Here is a 24,856-nt window from a genome sequence, read left to right as displayed (position 1 = left end):
CGGACCAGGCGGTGGTCCAGCTCCCAACTGGCACTTGTCGCAGGACGGATCCCACGGCGGTGTTTTGCCTGGCGGCATGAACCCTCAGATGACAGGTGCTAGCGCTCAAGCAGGGGGTGCTGTTGGCGCTGGAGAGGAAGAAGGATTGCAGGTCGGCGCTGGTGCGGGTGCGTGGCAGGATCCCCAGAGCGGAGGGTTCTACAACGGGCCTTCTCACGTTCCGATGATGTGAGGAATGTCATCCTGCTGGTCTTGTTTGTCTGAAGAGCGGATGAAGTTGGCTGGGAGTTTGGAGTTGAATATACCCGGGCGCTGTCCCTTTTTTTTCCTTTTCTTTTGCATATATAGAGGCTAGGCTTTGCTTGTTGATCGTCGTCTGTTTCAAAACAAATAGTCTTTTTTTCCCTCCTATCGACTACATTCTTTATTACCGACCCACATATACATACTCTGTCGCATAGTATTTCATTTTCTTTTTTCTTCCCTCTTGAATCTCCCTTTACCGATCGTCCAAACTGCCCTGGCAGCTAGGTTATCAGAATAGGGGGTAAGAGAGAGGGAAGCGACTGTAACCCAGCATTTGAGGCGAGATACACCTTTTTCCTTGTGTGGATAATTATATACTTTAGTACGTAGTGGTAGGTTTTTTCTAGAGTTGGAAACTTGGTGAGCTTCTATGGGCAAAATACGTCAGGAAGGGAACCCCGTTGTTGGTTATATAGGGATTGTGAGAAAAGAAAAGGATTATCTATATCTATCTGTATGCATCCTGGTGTGTGTCATATGATGTACCTTATATACCTCTCCAACAACCAAAAAGCAGATGGACGGGAGACGAAAGACAGCTACATAAAGGAATGATGGGTACTCGATGCTTTCCAAAAGACAACTGAACATCACCAGAAGTCTTGAGGAACGAGACTGGAGCAAGTCCCTTCCCTTTCTCCCTCTTGACCACGCAAGCAAAACAGACTACAGTTGGAGGTTCTCGTCAATCTCTAGCTCTTTCCTGACATCCTCATCGACATGCCCATTCCATTTCCAGACCTCAAATCTATGGTTGAGATCCCTCCTGGCGTGGATCCCAAATCCTCCTTGTCCACTTATATCCTCTCGTGTACCTGCTCCTTCATCATGTTGATGCACTGGGGACCCCTCCCCATATTCATTACCCTCGTTATATTCAAAACCTCCCCCTTTTTTCCTGGGGAAAACATAAAAAACTTCTCGAACTCTAGAATGTAATAATGCCATTGCACACATTACACAAGGTTCATGGCTGATAAATAAGCTCAGACTTGTCAGCAGGTAATCCGCGCCGTTCCTTGTAGGGGGAACATCTGTAAAAGGTGGCACAGTGCGAAGGTGAGCAATGGAGGCAACACAATTGAGAGTGGCATGCCGCAAGGGATGAGATTCAGAAATTCGAGTATCACAGGATGAAGCCCGGAGGTTGAGGGTAGGCGGGATGAAACCATCCATTGTCGGCCAAAAACAGGGGGGTGCAGACGTACAAAAAGTGGCCACTGGAAGCTCGCTTTTCTGTTTTGCATTGACTGCAAGTTTCAAGACTCGCTTGATACCTGCTGCAACCCAAGCCTTACGGGAGATTGGCCACGAGGACGAATCGGCGGGAATTATGGGAGCTGGAGAAAAGGATACAGGCCAAATGTGGTGCTTCCACTTGAGTTGCTCTTGAGTGCGAGCACCCGAAGATGGGACAGACCAAGATTTAGGCGTAAGAGACGAAAGAAGAGGGGAGAAAGCGGTCATGAGACTAGAGAGGGAATCGGCAGAGTGTTCGTCAAGAGGGCAGAGCGCTATTCTGCATATTTCTACATGTATCTGTCAGCAGGTTCGACCGTTTTCATGCCTGACTAGTGCTCATACCTTTGCCATCTTCGTTACGCCTACAGACTCTCTTGAGGTGTCGTAACCGTTCATTGACGTCGTTGGGCCAAATCTCTTTGGAAAAACTACAAAGCAGTCAGTCAGTTACTAGCTCGATTATGTGATCAATAGTGTAACCCACTTTAGAGCCGTCTTTGTCAACTTGGCGTCTGAAAATTCTAATATCCAGACTTGCACTGATACCGAGTCAGCGCTTCCCAGTCCATATCGGACGAGAACAAAATGGACTTACTCAACTCTCTGTCATTCCCGTCATTCTCTCGCTCTGCGGGGCCCTTCACTCGAATAACCTCGCCCCAATCCTCTCCCGCCTTTTTTCCCTCACCCACATGATCCCTTCCCTTTTCATCTTTCCATTCGTCTTCCTGCCAAGCAAGATCGTCAACCAGAGTAGCCGGTTGTCGATGCTTCGAAAGGTGACGTTGGCCCGACGCTTTGTGCCCGGACGAATGTAAAGGGGCAGGGAGAGACGAGGGAGGAATTGTATGTTGAGGTGCAGGAGAAGATGACGAGGAAGATGGGTAAGAAGGTAAAGAAGAAATGTGTACAGGACGAGGAGCTTGAAGTGTTGGTTCCGAGGAATTCAATTTTGCTTGTTGCACATCCTCCACCAGCCCATCGACGTCGTCAGGTAACCCGTCGCCTTCACCCTCGCTCTCCCCGCCCAGCACCTCGTCCTCTTCCTCTCCTCTCGCGGGAGTAAACCAAAGCTTGGACTCATCGGCTGTATAGCAAATGCAGAGCTCCTCTCCTGGTGATATGTGCTTGGCAGTCACAAATCGTATCGTTTTTGTGGAAGGGGAACGGATAAAGTTGACGTTGGGTCTGGAAGAATGGTTGAACAGTGAAGCTACATTTCCTTTCAATGCCTATGCCTCTCTGTCATGCAAATAATTGGGGACTCACCTAATCCAAGTCCAATAGCCATCCCGCCTGCACTCCAGCAAAACCCGTATTCTCCCAAAATTGTCCCGTCCATCTGGCCTTGTTCCCATTGCTCCTTGGTAAGGACTAGGACGGGAGACTCTTCGACGACAGTGCCCGCTGGAATCGGGCGGGGCGAAAAGAGACCATTGCCGCGCGTTGGATGCGGGCGGATGAAGAGACCAAGGGGGTTCACAGGGTGGGTATCGGGGTGGTCTTGCAGGCTGTCTGGAGGGAGGGCCTGGTGGATAGTACTGCTAGTAGTTTCTGGCGGTGGATGGCTGGTTGTCTCATTTTTGTGCATGAATTCTTCTGGGGCGACGTTTTAGTGGGGGAATACGGGTGGCTGGGGTGGTGCTGGGGGTCTTTTTGCAGCGTTGTCCAGATTAGTTTTCGTAACCAAATTTTGGAAGAGAAATAAAAATGAAAACAATTCGATGCGCCAGAAAATTATAAAAAAAAAAAAAAAAAAAAACGATCCAGCAACAATGATTGATTGCGCGAGTGATGAGATGAATAAACCCATAAATGTAACAATTTCCCATTTAACGAAGCTACTCATTATATGTACATCTACCATGAACTACTCGGATTATAATGTATATACGCTAATTATCCCCGGTTCAACTCAATCCAGCCCCGGATTCCAAACCTTCCCCTGTCTTTTCCTTCCTGGGACTAGGCGTTACTACGCTTAATCTAAACTCTGTTGGTACGCTTCCTTCTTCATCAACACCTAGTCCAAGACCAACCGGTGCTGCTGCTGCTGCTGCTGCGGCAGAATTCGCCGAAGACGCCCAGGGGTTACTTTCGTCAGGCAAACTGACTGACAACGGCCTACCCACTTCCTCTGGGGATGCACGCGAAGCAAGACCCGATTCAGGCAGTTCAAAGGTAGCCGGAAGGCGGGATGCGTCGGCGGGTGGCGAGATGGGAGGGGAGGCAACGTTGTGAATGGACTTGCGAAGAGCGGCATAGTGTTTATCAAGGTCTCTGGGGATGATGTTCTCCTCCTCCACTTCTTCTGGCTCGTTTTTCTTTGGTGGCTTGGCATCCGCATCTTCATTGGGCGGGCTCACCTTCCCTCCCAGCACTTTAACGGTCTCTTTCAATGCTTCTCTCTCCTCTCTAACCTCCTTCAGATTCTCCTCCATCTCTGCCCGCCTCTTTCTCTCATCCGCCACCATCTTGTTGGCTTCTTCAAACAGTGCTTGGGAAAGAGACTCAAGCTCAGCCTCCATGGCAGAGTTGGTGCGCTTCAAATCAGTGAGCTCAGCGGTCAAAGAAGAGAGCTTGGATAGGGCAGACGAGTAGGCAGTGCGAAGGGAGGCAAGTTCCGCATTCGAGACGGGTACAGGCCCCGGTGTTTGGGTAGGTGTACTAGGGCGAGTAGATGATTGTTTGGAGAGAATGCTATCCGCGCCAAGCGATTTACTGACTCCAGTAGCCAACTGACCAGAATGTGTGGCCGATCTAGCTGGCATAGGCCTCCCCTCAGGCAGTGCTCCACCGTACGGCACAGCCATAGGTGGGCTTGTCAGTCCCTTCAAATACTCCCCGCTCGTTCTGCCGCCTGTAACAGGGGCTTCGTTGGGTCTTTTCTTGTTATTGGACCAGAACCATGACTTGCTGCTTTCGGGCGCAGCTGAAGATGGAGCGGAATTGGTGGGCAATGACGTCAGATTTAAGCTTGACGGTCGTGCCCGTTGGTCTGATATGTTGCCAGGCATGGGGCTAGACGGACGACTTGCGTGTGTAAAGTTTGATGTCACTGGACTTGCAGCAGGGCCCGAGACTACTCGGGCGCTGGAGGTAGAGGGCTGCCGTTTCAATTGTTCTTCGAGCATTTCAGAGTTTGCTTCCGCCATTGCCAGATTTGAACGGGCAATTTTGAGGGACGTGAGCAAGGAAGAATGGGAGTCGAGGAGTTGATTATGGGATGCGGTCTTGAGGATATCAGTCCCTAATGCATACTTCAATGGGGGCGACTTACCATTTGATTCACCTTGGTAAGAATCTCTTGCATCACGTTTTTCAAGTCGCTGTTAGAGTCAACGCTCGAAACTTCTCCGGGGTCTTTAGCCGTGGATTCAGGCCGTCCTTCATCCTCAACCTGTCCGTTCTTGTCTTGATCTCCGAGGTCAAGGCTAGCGTTGTCTTCCACTTTGGCATCGTCATCTCCCTCGTTGACACCATCATGCTGCTCTTTCTTGCCAGACGTCACTTCTTCCTCGTCGTCACTCCCACCCGCGCCCAGTTTTGCATAACCGCTTCCTCTATCCTCACCCTCTCCGTCACTATCGTCTTCTCTTTTGGAATCTCTTCGGAAAAACCCAAACCTCGATCCGGAATCAGCAGAGTTGTGTCGCGAAGCAGGAGGAGGTCGGGTGAGCTTGTTAGGCGGAGGCGGGGGCGGTATCATTGGAAACGGCTTTGCGTCTGCATCTTTGGCTTTGTGAATACCTTGTGACGGCCCTGATGGCTCCGGCATGGTGATGGAAATACCCGCAAGGGACGACCACCTAGCAATGTCTGCAGGCGAGATGGTATTAACGACTGCAGAGTGATTCGCTGCATCACCATTCCTTACTGTTGCACTCAAAGCATCTGACGTAGTCTTGTCCGCACTTTTATGCCCAGGCGTGGGTCCTAGTTTGGCGGATACGGCAGACGATGGAACTGAAGAGGGCCGAGACGGACCCAGTGTCTGGTGACGATGTGAGTGCTCCGCGACCTGGGCAAAGAGGCTGGGAGGCAGCGGCTTGTCGCAATACGGGCAGAGGATGGGATCATCGCCCATGCCTGGTATATCTGGGGCTTTCCCGTCCCCTCTGGGCTGTGACTTGGGCTCCTGGTCTGGCTGCGTGGTAAGAAAGTCGTTGCCCAGCTGGCTCAGCTGTCTGCCAATGCTCTTGAGTCTTGGGGGGATTGTGACGCCGGAGAACTCGAAGGGCGGGGCCGCGGGGCCATTGCTTGGGGAGGGCGGGCGGGAATAGGAGTAGTAGACGGGGGCCGTGTGGATGGGGTACATGCTGTCTCGGGGGACTTGGGGGGGGGGGGAGAGTGCAGAAAATCGTTCCATGCGCCGTCTATCGTTGCTCCTTCGGTCAATAACAAACAACCCTAATGACGTAACCACGAGCCTATCCCTCCACCTCTATCCGCTTGCCTATTTGGAAGGCATGCCAGCCGAGGGCCACACGCCCCGAGGGATAATTACGTTATTGTTCCTCAGGGTCGATGATGCGATCGCAGGCGATGTCCGATGGATTACAAAAAATGGAGATTCCCTGATTACAATGCGATTAGAAAACGGGCCGAGGGAGTACTACCGAATACTTTTTATTACAGGGTGGCGTCGTTTTCAGCCCCTCAATTCATTTCCATATTTAGCGAAATTTTCAGACTCCAGTTATCGTTCTATCAGTTCAGGTGACACCTTCAACCACCCAGCTCCGCTCTTTAGAACACCGTCCCCCAACCCCCTCCCAACACCCGCCGCCCATTCGCCATCTTTGATAAAGTTAGCACAACATGGGGCTCTCAAGACAGGCGCGCATCATCACCCTTCTGGTGATCGATTCCGTCTTTTTCTTGATCGTATGTACTTTTAGCCCACTCTTTTCATGCCTCGGCCAGACTGACCATAGTAGGAACTGATTACCGGATACGCTGTCGGCTCTCTGGCACTTGTTGCCGACTCGTTCCATATGCTCAAGTAAGCTCTCACCATCCCTCTTGTCATCACAAAGGACCCACTAACCCGATCATTTTAAAACAATAGCGATGTCCTCTCTCTCATCGTAGCTCTCTACACAATTAGGCTTGCTACTTCCCCGTCCTCGTCTGCCAACTCTTATGGCTGGCAGCGTGCTGAAATTCTTGGTGCTCTCATTAACGGTGTCTTCCTTGTTGCCCTCTGTGTTTCCATCGGTTTGGAAGCTGTTGGCAGGATCTTCTCTCCCCCGGAAATTTCCAACGCCCAGTTGATCGTTGTCGTGGGCAGCTTGGGTCTCTTGAGTAACATTGTCGGCCTTTTCCTTTTTCATGGTAAGTTTCCGCCCGCCGTCCATTGCCGCTGGATAGCCGCTGATAGGATAAATTTCTTTTTTTTTACTTCTTTAGACCATGGTCATTCTCATGGCGGACACACTCACGGTGCTGTCGCACTTCCCAACGATGAGGACGAGACGTCGTCCCTCATCTCTCGTGACGATTCCGTATCTGAGCTTTATCAGCACCCTGCTCAAACCCGCGCACAGGTCATTGAAACTGCCCAAGAATTCGGGTACGGCGGTACTCAGCTTTCATCGTCTCTTGACTCCCGCGCAGGTCATTTGGCCAAATCGCCCAATGCAGGCGGCCATGGTAGAACTGGTAGCGCCAGTAGACGAACAAAGAGAGGAAGTTTCTCCCGCGCTGGAGGCCACAGCAGACTGGGCAGTGCCAACATTGTACCTCCTGTTCCCGGACAGAACGACGTGCTTCCTCCCGTAGGTGGCGATGGTAACTCTACTTCAAGTTCTACAGTTATTGATAATGGCAAGAAGAAAGCGTCTAAGAAGGATGACCATGATCAAGACCACGGCCGTGAGCGCGAGCAGGGAAGCGACAGCGGCAAGAAGCTCGCCGGGAATGCCAGCGACGCTGAATCAGGTCATACCCATGGCTCACCTGCTGAACACGGTAGGCATGGCGGCCATGGCCACTCCCACGGTGCTATGAACATGCGTGGCGTCTTTCTGCATGTTGTGGGTGACGCTCTTGGTAATGTCGGTGTTATCTCTGCTGGTCTGGTTATCTGGTTGTAAGTGCACTACCGTTTACTATACACGACTCTGGTTTTAACGTGCAACTAGCTGCCAAGGCCGATGGACTCTCTACTTTGACCCAGGTGTCTCTCTTGTCATCACCTGCATCATCTTCTCCTCCGCTCTTCCTCTCGTCAAGTCCGCGTCTTACATCCTCATGCAGGGGGTGCCCTCCCACGTCTCTCTAGACGCTGTGCGTCAATGTATTTATGAAGTCCCTGGTGTTGACTCTGTGCACGAATTACATATCTGGCAATTGTCAGAATCAACAGTCGTTGCCAGTGTTCATGTTATGATCGAGGCCGGCAGAGACTACATGGTGGTAGCTAGCGGCATTAGGGAAAGGATGCATAGCCACGGAATCCACAGCGTCACCATCCAACCAGAGTAAGTACTCAAAAGGGATATTTATATTATGGATTTGTTCTAACATGCTGGTCAGGTTTTACTGCGAGGAGACTGATCCCCAGGATACCGAGGCCTGTCTCATCCGTTGCCCGCCAGGACAATGTAGCGGTGACACTTGCTGCCCTCCAGGCGTCAAGATCACCGGCCCAGAAGGTGATGAAGGGAACGGACATGATCACGAGCATTAAGGCCTTTTAAAAAGCAAAATCATATGAGAGCAGAACCTACATAATAATAAGATACGGAACGATACTACACTAGACCTCTATGTATGTACATGAACTGGTGGAACACTGGCCATCAGCGCTCGGCTATGCACCAATACACAGCGGCGAACATCAGATAAAAAGTTCCTTGATGCAGCGGGATCTTCAGAGCGGCATCAAATGGTTAGTTAAAATTTGATTCCGCTTCGTTTGTCGACGAACAAAATTTCATTTTATCCTCGCTTTGCCTTTTGTTTCCCTTTCTTTTCAATCAGCCCAAACACAAGAATCGCTTTTGCAGTTCACGCACTGGTTGGCATTGCGACCATCCGATCTCACACTGTGGGTCGAAAGTCCCCGGAGCCTCCCCCATCTCGTCTTTACTCCTATCCTCTCCGCTATTCGTTCTGCTTCCCCGCCCAGACGCACGGTATTTTCAGCTTTTCTTTATGCCTTCCTATTAGCCCCTTTACCATCACCCCCTTGCTTTAATTTGACACTCCTGCCGGGAAAGCGCTGTATCTAAGACTACAGAGTGGCGGTTGTAGTTGGATTGAGGGTGTGTGATGGGGAGGTAAGTGAACGGTCTGGTTTGGATAGTTGAGGTATATTGTGTAGGGTGTGGCAAATGGTTGTTTGGCTGGCCTTGGCGTCCCACTGGTTTCTTTCCTTCTGTGTAGGCCACCCGGTTCATCCGGTGGAGCATGGGAGGTGCCAGTGCTTGGGTCTGGACTGGAGTTTCTTTTTTTTTGCGGTCTGCTGGCTTCAGGCGAAGATATGAGCCTTGGTCGGTTGTCATGGCTGCATGAAGGAGGGCGGGTTGACAATGGGGGATGAAACAAATGCGCTCATAGCTATAGTCATGCGATTGCCTGTTTTACCCATCCACCTTGTGGTGTGGTGGGGTAGGTAACTCGATGGGGCTTACTCTGTGCTTTTGGGCTGCTTCCATTTCACCTTTATATTTCATTTTCATTTTTATCTTTATTCTTTACGGTCTTACCGCCCACACATCTGGTAATGACTGTAGCTGCGTCTGGTTACGCGAACCGTCGGCCTGAGCAGTTTTGATGACCCAGTGATGTTGTTTGAATTTCTTCATCGCTAGCTCGAGAAGTCTGACCGCCTGACATCGGTTATACAAGGACTTTTCGAAGCACGGAGCGACAGTATATTCTTCTGAGGGTCTTTTCATAATAAGGTTTTCATACATTTCGCCGCATGCATACAATCTGTTTTGGTATCATTCCTATCACATCATTAAAAGAAAACCAAGAGCTCTACGGGATGTACAATGACGAACAACAACTTTACGAATAGATGATAATGGGGCCAGATATTCACCCGAAAGCGATACATGGAACAAGGCGCTTTCACTCATCTGGCCCTAGAATAAGCTCTTCACTTTTTTACCTGGGATATGCCCAGATGGTCCCACGGAGACGTTGAGATCCCGAATAGTTCCCTATAATGAATGCTTATCAGTACTAATCAAATCTTCGAGAAGAGATAAACGTACATCTTCAAGATGATATACCCAACCGTGGATGACAACGCCATCGGCACCTCGTTTCTTCCAGTTCTGAAGAGATATATCAGCATTTTTCCTTTTCAACTGTATATACACTCCACTCACGCCCTTGATTATATCACTTTCTACTAGGTTCTTCACCTGTTGCACCACATTTTCCTCCACTAATAGATCCAAAGTAGGAGGGCCGTCAGGAGTATACAATGTTCGGGCGAGTGTGGCGAGCGGCTTGACATAACGCTGCAAAGGGGTTGTAGGAGGCGTGGCCGGGAGACGAGAAACATTGAGAGCTGTAAGGCAGCCTACGCAGTTTGTATGGCCCTATATACATTAGCCGGATATTGATGGAACGTTTGCATTGTGAGATTAACACGACTTACTGTGACGACAATGTGCTTGACGTTGAAATTGAACAAAGCTATCATTAACACCGCGTTGAGTGAATCATCTTGAGGTGAATACAAGCTGACGTATTTTCAGCATAAAGTAAATTTAGGCCAGTAAAGATATTTGATCCAAAAAGGGGGAGACTGGACAATGCTTCGGATCAGTTTCTACTCACTTTGCAATGTTTCGGTGCACAAAAATATCCCCAGGCTGGCAGCCCAGGATGGTCGTCTCGGGAACGCGCGCGTCAGAGCCTAATGATGTAAAGATAGTGATCAAAACGTGAGCTTCTGCAGATGTTCATGGTATAGTACAAAGATGGGAATAGGAGACATAATGCAGGGGCCCATGTTGTAACGTTAAGACGCAGAAGGATACTTACAACCAATCCACAAGATTTCCGGTCGTTGGCCAGGAAAGTGGTGCGGGAAGAACTATCGACATTCGTCAGAACATCAATACCGAGGGAGGGGACTCCACGCAGCGCTTACAGAAGGGTCCCTCGCCCAGACATTTTCAGACCATTTAAGATTGCGGTTGAAAAGCTCCTTCTGCAACGAATAGGACAATCAGGACCATAAAAGAATACAACCGCGGATGAGACATACCATCTCCGGGTAGTCGAGACTAGAATGACTCATTTCGCTGGAGGTTTCAGAGATCTCCGTTTTGTCGTGTAGAGTGATAAGGGGTAGTTATGGGGTGAATAGTACAGGAAGAGGCAAAGCCTTCGTCTGGAGTCTAAATTCGATGAATGGAGGCTGAATTTGAGATGATAACGAAAGGCTGACGGATTAGAAGTCACTTCGTGCTATGTTATATATCCGTCCGCTGGCTTGCGGGATGCGGTCAGTCTGGTCATTAATGTAATACGACTGTCACTCAGATGAAAGTGACCATCACTTGAAACAATCAGCCATCACGTTCTACTTCCCTTGTGCTATCTGAGAGTGTCTTTGTTCATCGAAAATGGCCTGCATAAGGGACCGACGGAAGCTGGAGGCGTTGATGATGGGTGGAAGCCGACGTAAGCCATATCTACTGATGGATGATTTATTTGTGTGGGGTATGTGGAACGTGCCTTTGTGATGGCAGAAGAGGTAATGAAACCCCGCCGACAGGAGGAGGCCATGGCGCAAACGGCGATCAATCAGCAATTAACCACCGATCATGGGAGCAGAGGGTTGTGTATGCGGATAAGAGGAGGCCCGTGCGGGGAACAACGATGCCAGGACCCGACGGAGTGGAGAGAAAGCGAACCCCGAAAGCGACAAAAAAAAAGAAGAAACGGTCGTCCACCAATGAACGCAGGCGGCCATGTCCGTCGGGCTGTAGAAAATCTTGCCTCGGGCCGCCGGTTAACTGGTTTCATCGAAGTCCAACGAACTACCATACATGTCCCTCTACCCGATCATGTCATCTCTCCCGCAAAAGCCCACAGAAAATACCTTTCAATCATCTTCAGCTGCAGGCCCATCAAAAATCTGCGCCGTATGCTCCTCTCCTGCAAAATACACTTGCCCTCGCTGCTCTGCTCGCTCATGTTCTCTCAACTGCTCTCAAATTCATAAGAGCCGTGATTCATGCTCAGGCATTCGCGATCCCGCGAAATTTGTGCCGCTGAATCAGTATGGCCAAGGAGTATGGTCCAGTGATTACACTTTGCTGGAAGAAGGGAGGCGTCAAATCGCAGGATGGGGCAAGGGTATCAAAATTGAGGAGGTCAACGGCGGAGTTGTCAGCTCTCGAGGACGAGGCAGAGGATCCAGAGCCCCCAAGGGCCAACGGCGAAGTAAGACCGATGGATTAAGAAGGGAACTTGAGAGGTATGGCTGCAGGGCGGAATTCATGCCAGAAGGTATGGGCAGAAAGAAGACGAATCAGTCGAGTTGGAACCCCAAGTCTGTCCCTTTCAATAATTATACGCTGTATCTTGACTGACGCACTACTTTAATATAGAACAGAACAGCTACACCTCACAGTTCACCTCATTATACCAAGCAATCTCATCCTGCCTTCTCCCGATTCTACAATTATCACCTCGACATCCTTCAAGACTATCACTCATCCCCGTGTTCTTTTCCATGCTCGTGAAGCCGAATCTCTGCCCACTATCTCCTCCTTATTACCATCTTTAACCATCCCCTTGTCTGAGATTCGGTTTTGCCAACCTTTCCACTCAACGCCTTTCAGACCTGCACCCTCCCATCAACCCAATCAAAAGATCTTTTACCCTCCACTCGATGCCAATAAACCGCTCAAAGATGTGCTGAAAGGCTCAGCATGGGTAGAGTTCCCTGAGATACAGTTGATGGCAAGAGAGAATTGGGAAGAGATGGTGGATAAGGGGGAAGCTATCATTACTGAGATAGAAGCGATATCTCAAGTCTCCGGCAGAGAGCGAGACTCCGGTTGGGGAGCAAAGAGAAGATTGAACGAAGTCGCAGAAGGGAAGGTCCAACATAATGGTACCAAGAGGTTAAAGTCTGAAAGCAATCAAGGGCTTCTTGCATTGGGGGAATATGATTCGGAGGAGGGCAGCGATGCAGAAAATGGAGCAGAGGAAGCAGATGATGTGAGTGCTGAGGAGGCACAGGATCAGGATCCCTCGCCTGAGATCCTCGCCGCTGTGGGCCGGGCCCTTATGGCTGATCTTGAAGAGGCATAGTCAGATCTTTGTACGAAATCAAATTCTGTATACGTACTGGATGTCACGTTGCATTGTTCCATGCCTTTTTCGCGCTTCGCCGATGTTGCCTCCTCTTTCTTTCCTTTCCACCACACCAATTTTCTGGTCTTTGCTCTCTCTACTCTTCTCATCATATTGCTGTCATAAACCATGTCTGACCTCATGTTCTCCTTTATGAATCTTTTATCCATCAAAATTATTTCTTCCCGTAAGAGCTTATCCCAGCCAAAATGTGACCTCTCATCTTTCCGCCTTGACCAATCCGTGTCGTTGCCCTCAGTTGCCCTCCAGAAGGCGACTTCAAGTTTGAGATCAGTTCTCAAGGACGCATATACTCGGCGCTTTTCCATTCTTCGCTCTCTCTTTCGTAATCTATTGTGAATCATCATTGAAAGCCCAATGGGTTGAGGTTTGAGACGAGGAAGAGGGGGGTTGAACAACGTGGGACGCAGATATCCTCCCGTCAATCGAGGAGGTTTGCTGTCGGGTTGAGAAGCTTGGTCTGCTCTGTCTCGGGATTTGGAGAGATCCCGTAGGACACGCTTGTTTTCCAAGCGAGACTCTAGTTCACTCAGCTTGGAACTTTCGCCTAATTGAAACGCAGACAGGATATCGTACTGCCCATTGAGGAACTGCTGCACTCTGGGGATAGACGTCAAGCTCTTGTGCTTCTTCCAAAGTCTTTTGATCTCATTTCTAATTTCCGGGTAATGGGCTGGATACCCTGGTTTGGAGGACTTGGAAAACCGAAGAAGTGACCTATAGAGACTCCATTTGGTGGGCACAGTATGCTTGGAGTCGCGATAAAAAGGGACGGCAGGAGTTCGATTAATGGGCAAATGGGTTGAAAGTGAGAGATAAGGAGGAAGGATTGGGCGAAGAGGGATTGGGCGATAGCGAAGAGTCATGATGTTGATTGCTTTATTTAACGGACACGGTGATATACTGCCATGCTTCTTGAGGTCGTTCCAAGTTGAGGTTCACAATGTCAAATTCACAGTTTTAACTGTAATTGATGTCGTTGCCAAGGGATAAGGAGCTGCACTTTGGTAAAATATCTAGATTCAACTACACCAGCGGCGGTGACTGCGACAAAGTTCAAGTAATCGTTATTGATGCCTGACCCTGACTACAAAACCGCTTTTGAAAATCTGTGTGCACGAATAATCGATACTTTAAGACAGACTTGCGAACGTTCGATATACGAAGCACACGATCGCATAACGATACACAGCAGAAAAAATGAACTCGAAACAGACTTGCTGGGCCATAAAAATAATTGTTCATGTGTGGTAATTACAGAGGAAATGTATGTCAATCCGTTGGTTTCTCCCAACTCCTAATGGGCGAATCGCCTAGGCAAGGATATGAAATAACGGTTGCCACCATCACTGTCCTATACTGCCGACTCAACCCAACCGCCCGCCGAAAGGCCAGCAGTTAGGGAATCAGCAAGGTCAACGACAGCAGTCTATCTCGGGGAAGCCGTGTCCCGTCGACCGGAAATATACGTCAACCGAGTTCGATACAAGACCGAAGGACGCTTCCAATCAGTCGAAAATGCTGAGAGCTTCCTAGAAGGAAGATCGAGCCGGGCCCTAGTAGAGGAAAAGAAAGATTGGATGGTCGTTTGAGAAATTTATGTGGACGGGAGGAGGACAGGTGTGGAGGTCGGAACTTCGGGATTTTGATGACAGTGGCGGAGCAGTTACTAAGGAAGAATAAGGAGTTACGTAACAGATGGAGGTGAGACGTGGAAGTCCAGCTGGACCTCCCTCCGAAGAAAGAAGTGAACGTCCAGCTGGGCCTCCGATGAAGAATGCAATGCGCACCAGAAGGCTGCAAAAACGTTTGTTCAGAGGTTACTGCATCCTTTGTCCGAAAGCCGTGAGATTTTCGCTCCTTTCGCTTCGGACTTATGAAAGGATCTATCGTGCATGCCGCATCGGTTCCTTGTCTAGTACGGTAATAACTACTCTTCACCACGGCAGCTTTTGATGTTCAAGCCCAACCTCTCAAGCTATCTTCGATATGGACATTAATCAAAGAGCAAGTTTAACTCTCGGTACCCAGCGATCCCCACCAGATACGCTAGATGTCGCCCGTTTCCATTTGCAAGCCGCAGGCCACGATGGCACAATTGACGCGTCTTTGGATCACAGGAACTTGTACAAAGTTTGTTAAATTCATTACATCGGTTCCACCTGTACCTAATACCCATCCGATGTAGCCCACGACCCAAGAAGAAATCCAGTTCTATGAGAATATTAACGATTTCGACTTCCTCATTGAACACCCCGGATTAGTCAAGATAAAGCCTTTTATTCCAACATACAAGGGATGTGTTGATCGCTCCTCATATATCAGGTCCGATGATTCCATACAAACCGAAGATGCAGAAGAGGTTCCTGTGTACGGAGAAGGTGGAGAAGTGATCGGATACAAGGAAAACATTGCAAAGAAGCACACTCAGGTACGTCGATCGTGATGTTATTTCAAAAATTGCGGCTTCGAAGCTCATTGCCATACGCAGTCAATTGTACTTTCAAACTTGTTATACGGGTTGCTGAACCCTATCGTAGCCGATTTCAAACTAGGGAAACGATGGTGGGGAAGTCGATCAGGACGGGCCAAGCGTCTTAGGCATGATAAGTCATGCGCGGCCACGACAAGTGGTACAACAGGTATTATGTTTGCAGGGGCACATGTAAGTTGTATAAGATCAGACTTGATCAGGCTTATCAATTGGATCACATTCCCATCCGCAGACATGGGTCCCTGGTAAAGAAACCTGCGTTTCGACTACCAAAAGCTACGGCTATAGCCTTCGAGATGACAATTTGAGCGATTCTATGGCATGTGTCTTCCCAAGCGTTACCGATTGGCATCTTTTTTCTAAAAAACCACATCTGACTTTACGGACTGACCCGAGCAGTAGGCTGCAAAGAAAACCGTCGTCGGATTGCATGGCAGACATGTTAAGTAGGACCTTAAAGACCATTGAAAGCGTTACCGATATAAGAACAGCTATGAAAGAATCAGGATGGAGCTATCCAGGAAGTTCGCTGCTCATCGCGCATGGTGTGTCCGAGTTTACGGGGAAGACAGAAGTCAGATGTGCTTTAATAGACTTTGCGCATGCGCATGAGCACAACGACGAGCTGCCTCCGGATGGCGTTGACGATGGATTGGAGACGTTGTCCAAGCTGCTAAAAGACAGAGCCAATTACTTGCAATCCTACCGCTCCACGACCACTCGGTGCGATGATACAGCAGAGCTCTGAAATGCAGCTTTGGAACTCGACGGTTCTATATTTCCACTAGATGATTCCAAAAACCATGCGATACTTAAGACACCTGGCGAGAATTGATCATTTTATACATTCAACTTCTGACATGCACGATCAATCTATGTAATTAAGCCGCGACCTTGTCGAGCAAAGCCTGGACGGAACAGTCAGCCAAACCTAAGACATCGCAAAAAAACGAGTATAGACCCACATTGATCTTTGCGGGGACAGCACCAGTAACAGTCTCAATCACCTTGCCGTCTTTGTAGGCGACAAAAGTAGGCATGGCCTTGATTTGAGCCTCCTTGGCAATGTCCTGCAGAAAGGCAAGGGGTGAGTATTCCATCCAACTGCACAGCGGGAGGTAACGAACCTCTTGCTCCTCAACATCGACCTTGGCAAACTTGACATTGGGAAACTTGCCCTCAAGCTTGGCAAAGTGGGGAGAGATCATCTTGCAAGGACCGCACCAAGTCGCCCAGTAGTCGACGACGACGACATCGGAGCCAGAAGTCTGTGTGTGAGACGGGTTAGCGGATAGCGACCACAATTCTAAGGGATGGAGCTTACGAGAGTCTTCCACTCGTCGTAAGATTCAATAGCCTTGACCATTTTAATGTTTTGTGTAATGCGGGTTGGTGACACTATTAACTAACTGTTTAGTTGATTATCCAAAACTAACTACAGCGAAAGCAAAGATATTTGACAAAATGGGCTTTTGGGTCGTTGGTTCTCGTTTTTATACAACGAGCTCCCCATTGCCATCGCTGAGTCATGACGATTCCAGCAGATAATTGATGATAAATAATTCGGAAAGAACTTACGAGTATGCTACGTCGTTGAGTCAGAAATCAATGTTGGAAGATGATAGACTTAAGCTGATGATTAAGCTGTTTCTTTCTTGCACTCTTGGAAGTTGCTGCGACTGTTGCGATGTGGCGTGGAAGTAAGTGGTCCGGATCTCTTCGAGTAAGTGGCGCCATCGGCCGGCGGTGGCTTGGTTTGATGACTGATGATGGTGAGTAGTGGGCAGAATCCGCAGAAACACGTCACTCGGCATTTCTGAGCCGGGGAATGTGTGGCACAACAAGCCACAAGCGGCCACTTCCACTTTTAGACGAAAACGACGATTTCGATATAATAATACATGAAGCAGCAGGCAACAGAAGACACACAAATCTACGAGTACTGTCTGTACAGCAGCAGTGAGGCAGGTACAGTAGCAGTTTTGTATTCATATTTCCGTAACTGTAATCAATAAATTAGTCGTCCAGCACTAGGCAGCCATAATAAAACTAGTGGTTGAACTCGTTGAGAGTTGAAAGAAGCTCGAGAACCCTTGAGAGGTAATAATAGGAATGAGGAATAAGGATAAAAAGGAGTTCAAAATATGGCTATATGCGTTGTGCAACCTGCAGCTTGTTGCTTGCATGCATAGTATAATACCGCTGTAGTACGCAATGACCGACGATCAGCGAAGGCGAGAGGAGAAAAACCTAAATTAAACGGCTTTTCACAGCTCAATGCTCAAAGGATCTAATGGGCGTGCCAGACCGGTTTTTGGTTTGCGAGTACCATACTGTATTTGAGAATGATGGACGTTGAAAGACGGCTGAATGTGGTGGTGGATAGGGGATGAACGCGAAGGTTCGTTGTTGGTGGTTGCTTTGGGGGGTGCCTTGGCGCCGCGGCGCCTATATACATAAATACCTATTAATACATACCCAATACTTAACGTCCTAATGACTAGTGATAATGCCTGCATATTGCCTGCATATTGCCTGCATATTGCCTGCTATCGATTGCCGTCTACGGACTATGGAAATGACTAATGGCTTGGTATTTATCTTGCGCTTTGTACTCGTGTCTTTGAAAAATGTTTGCATCCTTCATGGATGCATGGATAGCTATAGAAGATGATCGTTGATGATCTTTTTGATCAATTAATTTTGATCTTTGATCTTTGGTTCCTGATCGCATGGGTCCTTGATGCTTGTGGTTGTTATTTCTGTTATTTCTCGATCGGGTAATGAAACCGGGTGACGGGTGCCGCCAGGTCCGAAATGTGTTAGCAGTAGTGTGACCGACATGATCTAGTTGGCGGCTCTGTTTTGCCTAGCGGCTTTCTTAGTGCAAATCCCCGCGAGACACAAAAATGAGACTCGCCATGCTAGCTCCAGTACTACTGTACACTATGGATCAGCCTAGCGATCCGCCGACAAATATTTATATTCCCATCATCCCACTTTTTGTCTTTGACATGTTCATATTCACTCCTTACTCTGTCCATCCTTAGTCCGGTTCCACCCGCCCGCTCGCCCGCCCACACCTCCACTTTCAATCCCCCCCCCACTTACGCCCTGACATGCCTCAGCAACTGGCGGCATGCTCGACCTCTCCGTTACCCCCAAGCACGGAAATGCAGGCGGTCGTTACTTTCCCCACACAGGCAAGTCCATCTGTGTTCAGTGCTCAACTGTACGAGGATAAGTCCAGTGCTGACACCACGCAGGCCATCTTGGCGTAAGTCCGGTGGTAGTCCAAGGCAAGGTTGCAACCAAGCTCCCGCCTGTGTGCGATCCTCTTCTCGTCAAGAGTATTTCCCTGCGCATCAAATGCACCGAGTACCGCACTGGCGGGGCATTCGAAGGCGACCTGCAAAACACGCTATGGGAACAATCGCAATTACTCCTTGCACCGCCAGACGGCGAAAAGTATCTTAACGTAGGTGATTGGGATCAGCAGTTTAAAATGGCTATCCCTATAGAAGCGGCAACACAAGGGAGGAGTACGATGTGCATAAGGGAGTACAAGGTCGTGTGGAGAATGGAGGTCGTTATCGAACACAAGCCGATCCACTATGTGGGTACAAGTATCACCAAAGCTTTTGCTCTCAACTTGCAAAATCATCAGGCCCCTCCTTTGAGACCTCTTTCCCCTTCACCGTCTTTATGCATTGGCTCGGATGCCTACGTTTCCGAAGCCTGTCTTAACGTCCCGCACGGCGTTTTCGGACCTGGTGACTCGTTTCACGTTGCCTTGCTGATCAAGCCGGAGAATCCTACTACTATGGTAAAGAAGGTCACGGTGGTGCTGGAACGCCTTATAGAACTGGTTGACTCCAAATCCGCTAGTCGACGGGATTCCTTCAACGACCGATCGCCCTCGAAAAGGCGCCATGTACACTCTTCTCGATCTTACTCTCCTACGCAGACTTCGAGGCTCACTTCCATTCTCCGCAGAAGCCTATCGCCTCGCCCGCCTTTCCATCGGCTACAATCTGATCCACATACCTCGGTCGGTCCTTCTGTTCAACACGAGGGCCAAGTCATTCGTGACAAAATTACAGAATCGTCCACTACCGACATGACTTCGGGAGGGGCGGGATTTCGATGTTCTTTACCTATGTCCCTTCCACGTCGAACAGGCAAATGGGCTTTAGGCGAAACCCACCAGACCGGCTTGGTATCAATGTCTTATCAGCTCAGAGCCTCAATCACACTCAAAGGAGTTCGTCGCTCATCACCCTCCAAGACATTCATCCTCCCTACTGCCCCTATCACCCTCATTTCCACCTCGACCACAGAGAGATTAGATGCAGTTGCAGCGGCTGAACATAAAAGAAAGAAGCTAGGGTCATTAGGGAAAGGCCTGTATCTTCACGGAGAGAATAGCAGCATCGTTGATTCTCGGGATCCTGTTCACCCCGAAGAGCCTCCTGCATTGTCAACAGTCATTGGTGTTGCAACTAACATTAAACCTATCCTCTTGCCTCCGGACAAGTCGCAACATCCACCGTCGCAATCGATCTCTTTCAGTTTCCCTTCGCCTTCGCAGCGTTCTCCAACTGTCCGTTCTCTCCCTATACAATCCCTTCTCAATCCGGAAACCTCCAAATCATCCTCGAACCATCAACTCCCATCACCCCCTCCTACTCGCCAAGGTCCAAGTTCACTTGATGTAGTCGCGGATCCGGAGTCTGGATCTTTGCTTCGGCTGTTTCACGTCCAAGGGTCGGGCCGTCGTATCTCGACTACAACGTCTGAAGAGGAAGAAGTGCAACCCTCTCGGTCCCGTCAAAAACTGCGTGCAGAACCGCCTACTACCATTGCAGAGTTTGAGTGGCCATCTCTACCTTCCCTTGATACTTTGGGTCTGGGGCTACCTCACGTGCCGGAAGATCATCGTCCAAGATCGCGCCCAAGAACAGCCCCTATACATTCTACATTTGCTATGTCAAAAAATGGTGTGCCGCCACCGCTGAGCGGGGCGTTTGGGGGACCAATGTCTGGAGACCAATTGGGACAAAGGCCAATGACAAGTGCGGGAGCATCAAGAGGCTGGAGGGAGGAAGAGGATGCAGCGACGTTCGCATTCGCTTTACCTGAAGACAAGGGGCATATAGATATGAGAAGATAAGATTAGAAGGTTTGGCAGTTATTATATCGTTATTTCCCCGTCATTGACATCAGTTGTTCGTTTCCTAACTCAAATAGTCTATAATCGTGGATTGTTGACACAATATTTTACATACCCATTGCTGGTTCTTCATTGTCCATATTTTTACAATCGCATTGCTTTCATCTCACATTTCATGAGAAATTCATCATAGTAACGACAGCTCTTAAACCGCTTATGTATATATGTATCAATTGCTTGCTGCTCCAATTATAGTGCTCACCGTTATTGCTCTAAATTAGTGTGGCATTGCTTCGGTGTCATTCTTCTTCTGCACTTCTGAAAAGAAAATAGTGGACGAAAATGCCGCTTTGTGCCGGTAAATGCCTATAATCTCCGTCGTGGGAACTGGGAACCGCTCAATCGCCTTCGGGCCGAAGCGGCTTGGACGCATCTGGTGATTGCTATTTGTACCGACTATAGTCCGTTAGTACAACCCATCTTTCGCGCACGTATATAATAACTCAGTTGCTGCTGTTTCTATTTTATAGACGGCTTTTTTGCGCGAAATACTGGTTATCAGCTCTTACCAATAATGGCTCCCGCTCGTGAGTGCTTCAGCTCAATGAATTTGTGAAAACTGGCAGTGCTAACTGACGACCTCACCACAATACCACCTCCAGAGAAACACCTTCTCAACACTCCTCAGACCCTTGTGGTCGATTCACTCAAGGGCCTGGCCACCCTCAATCCCAACGTGAAACTTGACGAGGCCCAAAGAGGTGGGTAGAACGAGTTTATTCCAAATACAAACTGTTGATCTTTTACCCAGTAATCTACACACCTCCGACTGAACCTAAAGTCGCTCTTCTCTCGGGAGGGGGGTCCGGTCATGAGCCCGCCCATGCCGCTTTTGTGGGACCTGGATTGTTATCGGCTGCAATCTGCGGAAACATCTTTGCTTCTCCGAACGTCGCTCAGATCCGTCGAGGACTCGAGTTGGTGACACGCGAAAAGGGTGGTCTTGTCGTAGTCATGAACTACACGGGTGACGCTTTGCACTTTGGCTTGGCTGCCGAGCAGCACAGGAGTGCAGGAAAAGTTGGGGATGTTCGAGTCTTGATGGTTGGGGATGATGTGGCTGTTGGCAGGGAACAGGGAAGCATCGTTGGTAGACGGTGAGTCCTCAAATTATTGTCACGATCAATCACCGGCTGACCAGAAGGCTTAGAGGGCTCGCCGGTACGATTCTGGTGTACAAAGTGGCTGCTGCTCTTTCCGATAAAGGCGCCGATCTTGACTCTGTAGAAAACATTGCCAAATATGTGGCTTCTCGGCTAGGGACTCTTGGTGTCGGCCTTGAACACTGTCACGTAAAGTGCATTTCACATACGACAAAAACAAAAGCTCATTTATCGTAGGTCCCAGGAACTCGTGCTGGTACCTCCCACCTTGGAGCCAACGAAGTTGAAGTTGTATGTAATCCCCTTTGCATTTGCTTCGTCCGCATATTCTAACATCCCATTCCGATGTAGGGCATGGGTATTCACAACGAAGCTGGTACTTACAAGCTTGAGATGACGACTGCATCTGAGCTTGTGGGAAGAATGCTCACCCAAATCACTGATACTACCGACAAGGACAAGTCATTCGTGCCTTTCAAAGGCGATGGCTCTGATGAGGTGGTGTTGTTGGTGAACGACTTGGGAGCCATAAGTGAGCTTGAAATGGGTGGCCTCACAAACGAAGGTAAGTTTCTAGATCTACCACACAAAGGGGGTCGCTAAGAACAACAACCAGCTGTCAAGTGGCTTCAGTCAAGGAAGATCAAAGTTCGTCGAGTCCTTGCTGGAACTTATATGACATCTCTCAACATGCCTGGTTTCTCCCTTACTCTTCTTCTCCTCCCTTCTGCTTCTGAAAAAGCACCTTACTCTGCCAATGAGATCCTTGAGTACCTTGACACTCCCGCTAGTGCTCCAGGTTGGAAGTGGCATGCGGGTAGGGAACCTGGAACGCTTGATGTGAAGGCTGAAGAGGCACCTATCCCCGTGCAAAAAGACAACGCTGTTTTACCCTGTAAGTAATGTGATTGAAACCGAGACGTATACTGATTGGAGTAAACAGCCACTGATGCAAAAGGCTTCCTTGCTGCTATCGCTCGGGCGTGCAAGGCTCTTATTGCCGCCGAACCTGAACTCACTGAACAAGACCAGATCGCCGGAGATGGGGATGCAGGTCTCACTTTGGAGGCCGGCGCCAAGGGTGTGTTGAAGGCGATTGAGGAGGGCCGATTGAAGGGCGAGAATGTAGTGCAGGATGTCAAGGTTATTGCCGAAATCGTGGAGGATGACATGGGCGGCACTTCGGGTGCCCTCTACTCGTAAGTTGTACGAAGGCGAAGAAGGTTCGTAAGCTTATATAGTCTTAGGATATTCTTTGCGGGATTGGGCAAATCCTTGAGAGATGCTGCTACAAATGGTGCCAAGAGCACATCCCCCGAGGTTTGGAGCAAAGCTGCTGCTGAAGCCCTGGCCACTCTTTACAAATGTAAGTCCAAAGTTAATACAGGCAATCTGGATGCTTAATACAAACTCCATCATAGACACTCGTGCCCGGCCTCCTTCTCGAACCCTCGTTGACCCCCTTGATGCCTTTGTTGCCTCTTTACCTTCAAAAGGACTTTCCTCCGCGGCGGAGGACGCTCTTGCAGCAGCTGACAAGACCAAGGAGCTTGTGGCTAAGGCTGGTCGAGGAGCATATGTGAATCAGGAGGATTTGAAGAAGCGTGAAGTCCCCGACCCTGGAGCTTGGGGTATCTGGCGAATTTTGGATGGCTTGCGAGGTTTTGAGGCTTAAAAGAGAAGTGGAAAGAACTTTTAGAAGGGTAATAAGGTTAAACTTTATGCATGATGATGTATCCCAAAAATGTCTAGGGTTGGGCAGGAATGTGCTGTGATAATCAAGAGGTTATCTATGCGCACATGTTTCAAAAAGCGTGATGACTTACATTGAAACCGGGTAAAGGAGGGAGGCCCCACCTAGTGGGATCCCATTCCTCCAGATGAGTAAGGACTTCCGTCGCGCCGTATGTCTCTCCCGGGTTAAGTGCAAGTAATTCGGCATCAGGAACCCAGATGACTATTTATGATTAGATAACCACAAAGATGCTCCAGTCGCATGGACTCACCATTCATCCCTGCCGCGATGCCAGCCAAGACACCTGGCCGGGCATCCTCAAACACCAATCCTCGACTTCTTTCCGCCTTTTGCTCTTCGGTACATTCGTCAGCAGTGCCCACGTCCCTTCCGAGAGAATGGGCGGCCGCAAGGAATATATCAGGGTTGGGTTTACCACGCTTGACTTCGGGAGAGTCTGCAGTGAGAATTGACGTCGGCGGGAAAAGAGAGAAGATGTGGGGAAGATGTGTCTGCAACCGTCCGGTATAAGCGTGGGATTGCGCAGTCGATAAAGTGTCTAGCTCACTGTTTTATGAATGAAATTTGGCATGGTAGAGCCCGTAGCCAGGGCGATAGGGATTCCAGCGGCATGCTTTTATTCATATTTAGCCCCCCGTGTCTATGCCTAGTGCTGCTTCAGTACTCACCAAACCTTTGACCAATTCTGCAGCTCCTCTCATAGGCTCAACCCGCTTGAAGAGTTCTTCTCTCCTCTGCACACCCTCGGCGATGAATTCTTCGACGGTCAGTTTCTCCAGAATGTCGGGGAAATGCGAGAGAATGTACTCTGCAGCGATACGTTGGGGTTTGCCCATAACACCGGCTTTGATGTCCCAGGTCATTGTATGACCATAGCGACCGAGAATGGCATCTTTGAGAACTTTATTAGTTAATCTTCTACGTCAAAAGCGGATTGCGTCGTACTGGTCACCTCTGTGTAGATCCTCTGGGACGTAAGCAAGTCAGTAAATGGAACCCAACAGGAATGTTGTTGAGCGAACGAACCTCGGAGTCACTAGAATCAAACAAACGTATCAGTGGTCAGTATGCTATGACGAGCGGCGTTTTGACAGCGAATCAAGCAGCTTACACTGTTCACACAAATTGATGAGCGAGAGGACATGACTGTGAGCATGGGATCACGTACTAAGAAGACCATCCATGTCGAAGATGGCATACTCGATTTGAGGCAGGACACGCTGTGCGAGTAGGGCAGTCATTGCGGCGAGTTGAGAGATGGCTGGACGAGGAAAGGCTCGCGGGAGAGAAAGAAAAAGGACGAAATGGGCTGAAGGATTCGTTATTACCGAATAGAAGAACCACATTCCGTCGGCTCCCCC

At 49.2% G+C, this 24,856-nt stretch overlaps 12 protein-coding genes across 12 annotated transcripts in view; 6 read left to right on the top strand and 6 right to left on the bottom strand.

The window, feature by feature from the left end:
- The window catches only part of CNC04280 (conserved hypothetical protein), a 4,031-nt gene extending 3,258 nt beyond the window's left edge, over window positions 1–773 (top strand). Inside the window, exon 9 of the mRNA XM_024656808.1 lies at window positions 1–773. This exon is cut by the window's left edge and continues 582 nt beyond it. Within this exon, the coding sequence (XP_024512570.1) occupies window positions 1–232 (232 nt within the window). The 3' untranslated portion in view covers window positions 233–773.
- Window positions 754–3,230, bottom strand: CNC04270 (hypothetical protein). Its single transcript, XM_569679.2, has 5 exons — window positions 2,818–3,230; window positions 2,144–2,761; window positions 2,033–2,087; window positions 1,891–1,976; window positions 754–1,835 (listed from the first exon to the last, which is right to left on the bottom strand). The coding sequence occupies exons 1-5, from the start codon at window positions 3,137–3,139 to the stop codon at window positions 973–975; spliced, it is 1,944 nt and encodes a 647-aa protein (XP_569679.1). The 5' UTR covers window positions 3,140–3,230; the 3' UTR covers window positions 754–972.
- A 143-nt stretch (window positions 3,231–3,373) lies between these two features.
- On the bottom strand, window positions 3,374–5,811 carry CNC04260 (hypothetical protein). The gene is made up of 2 exons (XM_024656807.1): window positions 4,829–5,811; window positions 3,374–4,781 (listed from the first exon to the last, which is right to left on the bottom strand). Exons 1-2 carry the CDS (start codon window positions 5,633–5,635, stop codon window positions 3,459–3,461), a joined length of 2,130 nt encoding a protein of 709 aa, XP_024512443.1. The 5' UTR covers window positions 5,636–5,811; the 3' UTR covers window positions 3,374–3,458.
- A 382-nt stretch (window positions 5,812–6,193) lies between these two features.
- CNC04240 (di-, tri-valent inorganic cation transporter, putative) lies at window positions 6,194–8,374 on the top strand. Its single transcript, XM_569673.2, has 6 exons — window positions 6,194–6,435; window positions 6,489–6,553; window positions 6,620–6,885; window positions 6,961–7,642; window positions 7,695–8,033; window positions 8,089–8,374. Exons 1-6 carry the CDS (start codon window positions 6,370–6,372, stop codon window positions 8,240–8,242), a joined length of 1,572 nt encoding a protein of 523 aa, XP_569673.1. The 5' UTR covers window positions 6,194–6,369; the 3' UTR covers window positions 8,243–8,374.
- A 1,102-nt stretch (window positions 8,375–9,476) lies between these two features.
- CNC04230 (conserved hypothetical protein) lies at window positions 9,477–11,036 on the bottom strand. Its single transcript, XM_024656806.1, has 9 exons — window positions 10,970–11,036; window positions 10,787–10,919; window positions 10,670–10,729; window positions 10,561–10,612; window positions 10,354–10,432; window positions 10,172–10,256; window positions 9,897–10,112; window positions 9,780–9,842; window positions 9,477–9,725 (listed from the first exon to the last, which is right to left on the bottom strand). Exons 2-9 carry the CDS (start codon window positions 10,817–10,819, stop codon window positions 9,648–9,650), a joined length of 666 nt encoding a protein of 221 aa, XP_024512441.1. The 5' UTR covers window positions 10,820–10,919; window positions 10,970–11,036; the 3' UTR covers window positions 9,477–9,647.
- A 549-nt stretch (window positions 11,037–11,585) lies between these two features.
- Window positions 11,586–12,969, top strand: CNC04220 (hypothetical protein). The gene is made up of 2 exons (XM_024656805.1): window positions 11,586–12,079; window positions 12,138–12,969. The coding sequence occupies exons 1-2, from the start codon at window positions 11,592–11,594 to the stop codon at window positions 12,844–12,846; spliced, it is 1,197 nt and encodes a 398-aa protein (XP_024512439.1). The 5' UTR covers window positions 11,586–11,591; the 3' UTR covers window positions 12,847–12,969.
- On the bottom strand, window positions 11,683–13,935 carry CNC04215 (hypothetical protein). The gene is made up of 2 exons (XM_024658437.1): window positions 12,884–13,935; window positions 11,683–12,831 (listed from the first exon to the last, which is right to left on the bottom strand). Exons 1-2 carry the CDS (start codon window positions 13,773–13,775, stop codon window positions 12,821–12,823), a joined length of 903 nt encoding a protein of 300 aa, XP_024514295.1. The 5' UTR covers window positions 13,776–13,935; the 3' UTR covers window positions 11,683–12,820.
- Window positions 13,936–14,670: 735 nt separating this feature from the next.
- CNC04210 (inositol/phosphatidylinositol kinase, putative) lies at window positions 14,671–16,210 on the top strand. The gene is made up of 4 exons (XM_024656804.1): window positions 14,671–15,042; window positions 15,098–15,340; window positions 15,401–15,574; window positions 15,636–16,210. The coding sequence occupies exons 1-4, from the start codon at window positions 14,899–14,901 to the stop codon at window positions 16,149–16,151; spliced, it is 1,077 nt and encodes a 358-aa protein (XP_024512598.1). The 5' UTR covers window positions 14,671–14,898; the 3' UTR covers window positions 16,152–16,210.
- On the bottom strand, window positions 15,666–17,116 carry CNC04200 (thioredoxin (allergen cop c 2), putative). The gene is made up of 5 exons (XM_569667.2): window positions 16,982–17,116; window positions 16,728–16,801; window positions 16,531–16,671; window positions 16,369–16,473; window positions 15,666–16,311 (listed from the first exon to the last, which is right to left on the bottom strand). The coding sequence occupies exons 2-5, from the start codon at window positions 16,767–16,769 to the stop codon at window positions 16,285–16,287; spliced, it is 315 nt and encodes a 104-aa protein (XP_569667.1). The 5' UTR covers window positions 16,770–16,801; window positions 16,982–17,116; the 3' UTR covers window positions 15,666–16,284.
- A 1,272-nt stretch (window positions 17,117–18,388) lies between these two features.
- CNC04190 (expressed protein) lies at window positions 18,389–20,791 on the top strand. Its single transcript, XM_569665.2, has 2 exons — window positions 18,389–18,606; window positions 18,670–20,791. Exons 1-2 carry the CDS (start codon window positions 18,543–18,545, stop codon window positions 20,574–20,576), a joined length of 1,971 nt encoding a protein of 656 aa, XP_569665.1. The 5' UTR covers window positions 18,389–18,542; the 3' UTR covers window positions 20,577–20,791.
- A 239-nt stretch (window positions 20,792–21,030) lies between these two features.
- On the top strand, window positions 21,031–23,476 carry CNC04180 (dihydroxyacetone kinase 1, putative). Its single transcript, XM_024656803.1, has 10 exons — window positions 21,031–21,163; window positions 21,239–21,337; window positions 21,388–21,733; window positions 21,787–21,928; window positions 21,977–22,030; window positions 22,091–22,304; window positions 22,356–22,634; window positions 22,683–22,938; window positions 22,987–23,105; window positions 23,161–23,476. Exons 1-10 carry the CDS (start codon window positions 21,151–21,153, stop codon window positions 23,412–23,414), a joined length of 1,776 nt encoding a protein of 591 aa, XP_024512571.1. The 5' UTR covers window positions 21,031–21,150; the 3' UTR covers window positions 23,415–23,476.
- Window positions 23,126–24,808, bottom strand: CNC04170 (conserved hypothetical protein). The gene is made up of 9 exons (XM_024656802.1): window positions 24,664–24,808; window position 24,607; window positions 24,522–24,531; window positions 24,441–24,462; window positions 24,164–24,387; window positions 24,043–24,108; window positions 23,746–23,986; window positions 23,566–23,696; window positions 23,126–23,508 (listed from the first exon to the last, which is right to left on the bottom strand). The coding sequence occupies exons 1-9, from the start codon at window positions 24,734–24,736 to the stop codon at window positions 23,488–23,490; spliced, it is 789 nt and encodes a 262-aa protein (XP_024512438.1). The 5' UTR covers window positions 24,737–24,808; the 3' UTR covers window positions 23,126–23,487.
- Between the last annotated feature and the right edge of the window lie 48 nt (window positions 24,809–24,856).

The sequence above is a fragment of the Cryptococcus neoformans genome, assembly GCF_000091045.1.
Source record: "Cryptococcus neoformans var. neoformans JEC21 chromosome 3 sequence".
Lineage (NCBI taxonomy): Eukaryota > Fungi > Basidiomycota > Tremellomycetes > Tremellales > Cryptococcaceae > Cryptococcus > Cryptococcus deneoformans.
This window is presented reverse-complemented; position numbering and strand designations above follow the sequence as displayed.

Coding starts and splice junctions, on each gene's coding strand:
- CNC04230 (XM_024656806.1), bottom strand. CDS start 10,819: ATGAGTCATTCTAGTCTCGACTACCCGGAGATG. Junction 10,730..10,786: donor GTCTCGACTACCCGGAGATG/GTATGTCTCATC, acceptor TATTCGTTGCAG/AAGGAGCTTTTCAACCGCAA. Junction 10,613..10,669: donor TCTGGGCGAGGGACCCTTCT/GTAAGCGCTGCG, acceptor GAATGTCGATAG/TTCTTCCCGCACCACTTTCC.
- CNC04170 (XM_024656802.1), bottom strand. CDS start 24,736: ATGACTGCCCTACTCGCACAGCGTGTCCTGCCTCAAATCGAGTATGCC. Junction 23,697..23,745: donor CATCGCGGCAGGGATGAATG/GTGAGTCCATGC, acceptor AATCATAAATAG/TCATCTGGGTTCCTGATGCC. Junction 23,509..23,565: donor CTCCTTTACCCGGTTTCAAT/GTAAGTCATCAC, acceptor TGATTATCACAG/CACATTCCTGCCCAACCCTA.
- CNC04215 (XM_024658437.1), bottom strand. CDS start 13,775: ATGACTCTTCGCTATCGCCCAATCCCTCTTCGCCCAATCCTTCCTCCT.
- CNC04190 (XM_569665.2), top strand. CDS start 18,543: ATGCTCGACCTCTCCGTTACCCCCAAGCACGGAAATGCAGGCGGTCGT. Junction 18,607..18,669: donor TCGTTACTTTCCCCACACAG/GCAAGTCCATCT, acceptor GACACCACGCAG/GCCATCTTGGCGTAAGTCCG.
- CNC04200 (XM_569667.2), bottom strand. CDS start 16,769: ATGGTCAAGGCTATTGAATCTTACGACGAGTGGAAGACTCTC. Junction 16,672..16,727: donor ACGACGAGTGGAAGACTCTC/GTAAGCTCCATC, acceptor TCTCACACACAG/ACTTCTGGCTCCGATGTCGT. Junction 16,474..16,530: donor TCGATGTTGAGGAGCAAGAG/GTTCGTTACCTC, acceptor GCCTTTCTGCAG/GACATTGCCAAGGAGGCTCA.
- CNC04220 (XM_024656805.1), top strand. CDS start 11,592: ATGTCATCTCTCCCGCAAAAGCCCACAGAAAATACCTTTCAATCATCT. Junction 12,080..12,137: donor CAGTCGAGTTGGAACCCCAA/GTCTGTCCCTTT, acceptor ACTTTAATATAG/AACAGAACAGCTACACCTCA.
- CNC04180 (XM_024656803.1), top strand. Junction 21,929..21,976: donor TCGGCCTTGAACACTGTCAC/GTAAAGTGCATT, acceptor CATTTATCGTAG/GTCCCAGGAACTCGTGCTGG. Junction 22,635..22,682: donor AGACAACGCTGTTTTACCCT/GTAAGTAATGTG, acceptor TGGAGTAAACAG/CCACTGATGCAAAAGGCTTC.
- CNC04210 (XM_024656804.1), top strand. CDS start 14,899: ATGGACATTAATCAAAGAGCAAGTTTAACTCTCGGTACCCAGCGATCC. Junction 15,043..15,097: donor ATCACAGGAACTTGTACAAA/GTTTGTTAAATT, acceptor CATCCGATGTAG/CCCACGACCCAAGAAGAAAT. Junction 15,341..15,400: donor TTGCAAAGAAGCACACTCAG/GTACGTCGATCG, acceptor TGCCATACGCAG/TCAATTGTACTTTCAAACTT.
- CNC04260 (XM_024656807.1), bottom strand. CDS start 5,635: ATGGGCGATGATCCCATCCTCTGCCCGTATTGCGACAAGCCGCTGCCT. Junction 4,782..4,828: donor TTACCAAGGTGAATCAAATG/GTAAGTCGCCCC, acceptor GATATCCTCAAG/ACCGCATCCCATAATCAACT.
- CNC04240 (XM_569673.2), top strand. CDS start 6,370: ATGGGGCTCTCAAGACAGGCGCGCATCATCACCCTTCTGGTGATCGAT. Junction 7,643..7,694: donor GCTGGTCTGGTTATCTGGTT/GTAAGTGCACTA, acceptor ACGTGCAACTAG/CTGCCAAGGCCGATGGACTC. Junction 8,034..8,088: donor AGCGTCACCATCCAACCAGA/GTAAGTACTCAA, acceptor CATGCTGGTCAG/GTTTTACTGCGAGGAGACTG.
- CNC04270 (XM_569679.2), bottom strand. CDS start 3,139: ATGCACAAAAATGAGACAACCAGCCATCCACCGCCAGAAACTACTAGC. Junction 2,762..2,817: donor GGCTATTGGACTTGGATTAG/GTGAGTCCCCAA, acceptor AAGGAAATGTAG/CTTCACTGTTCAACCATTCT. Junction 1,977..2,032: donor TTGACAAAGACGGCTCTAAA/GTGGGTTACACT, acceptor ACTGCTTTGTAG/TTTTTCCAAAGAGATTTGGC.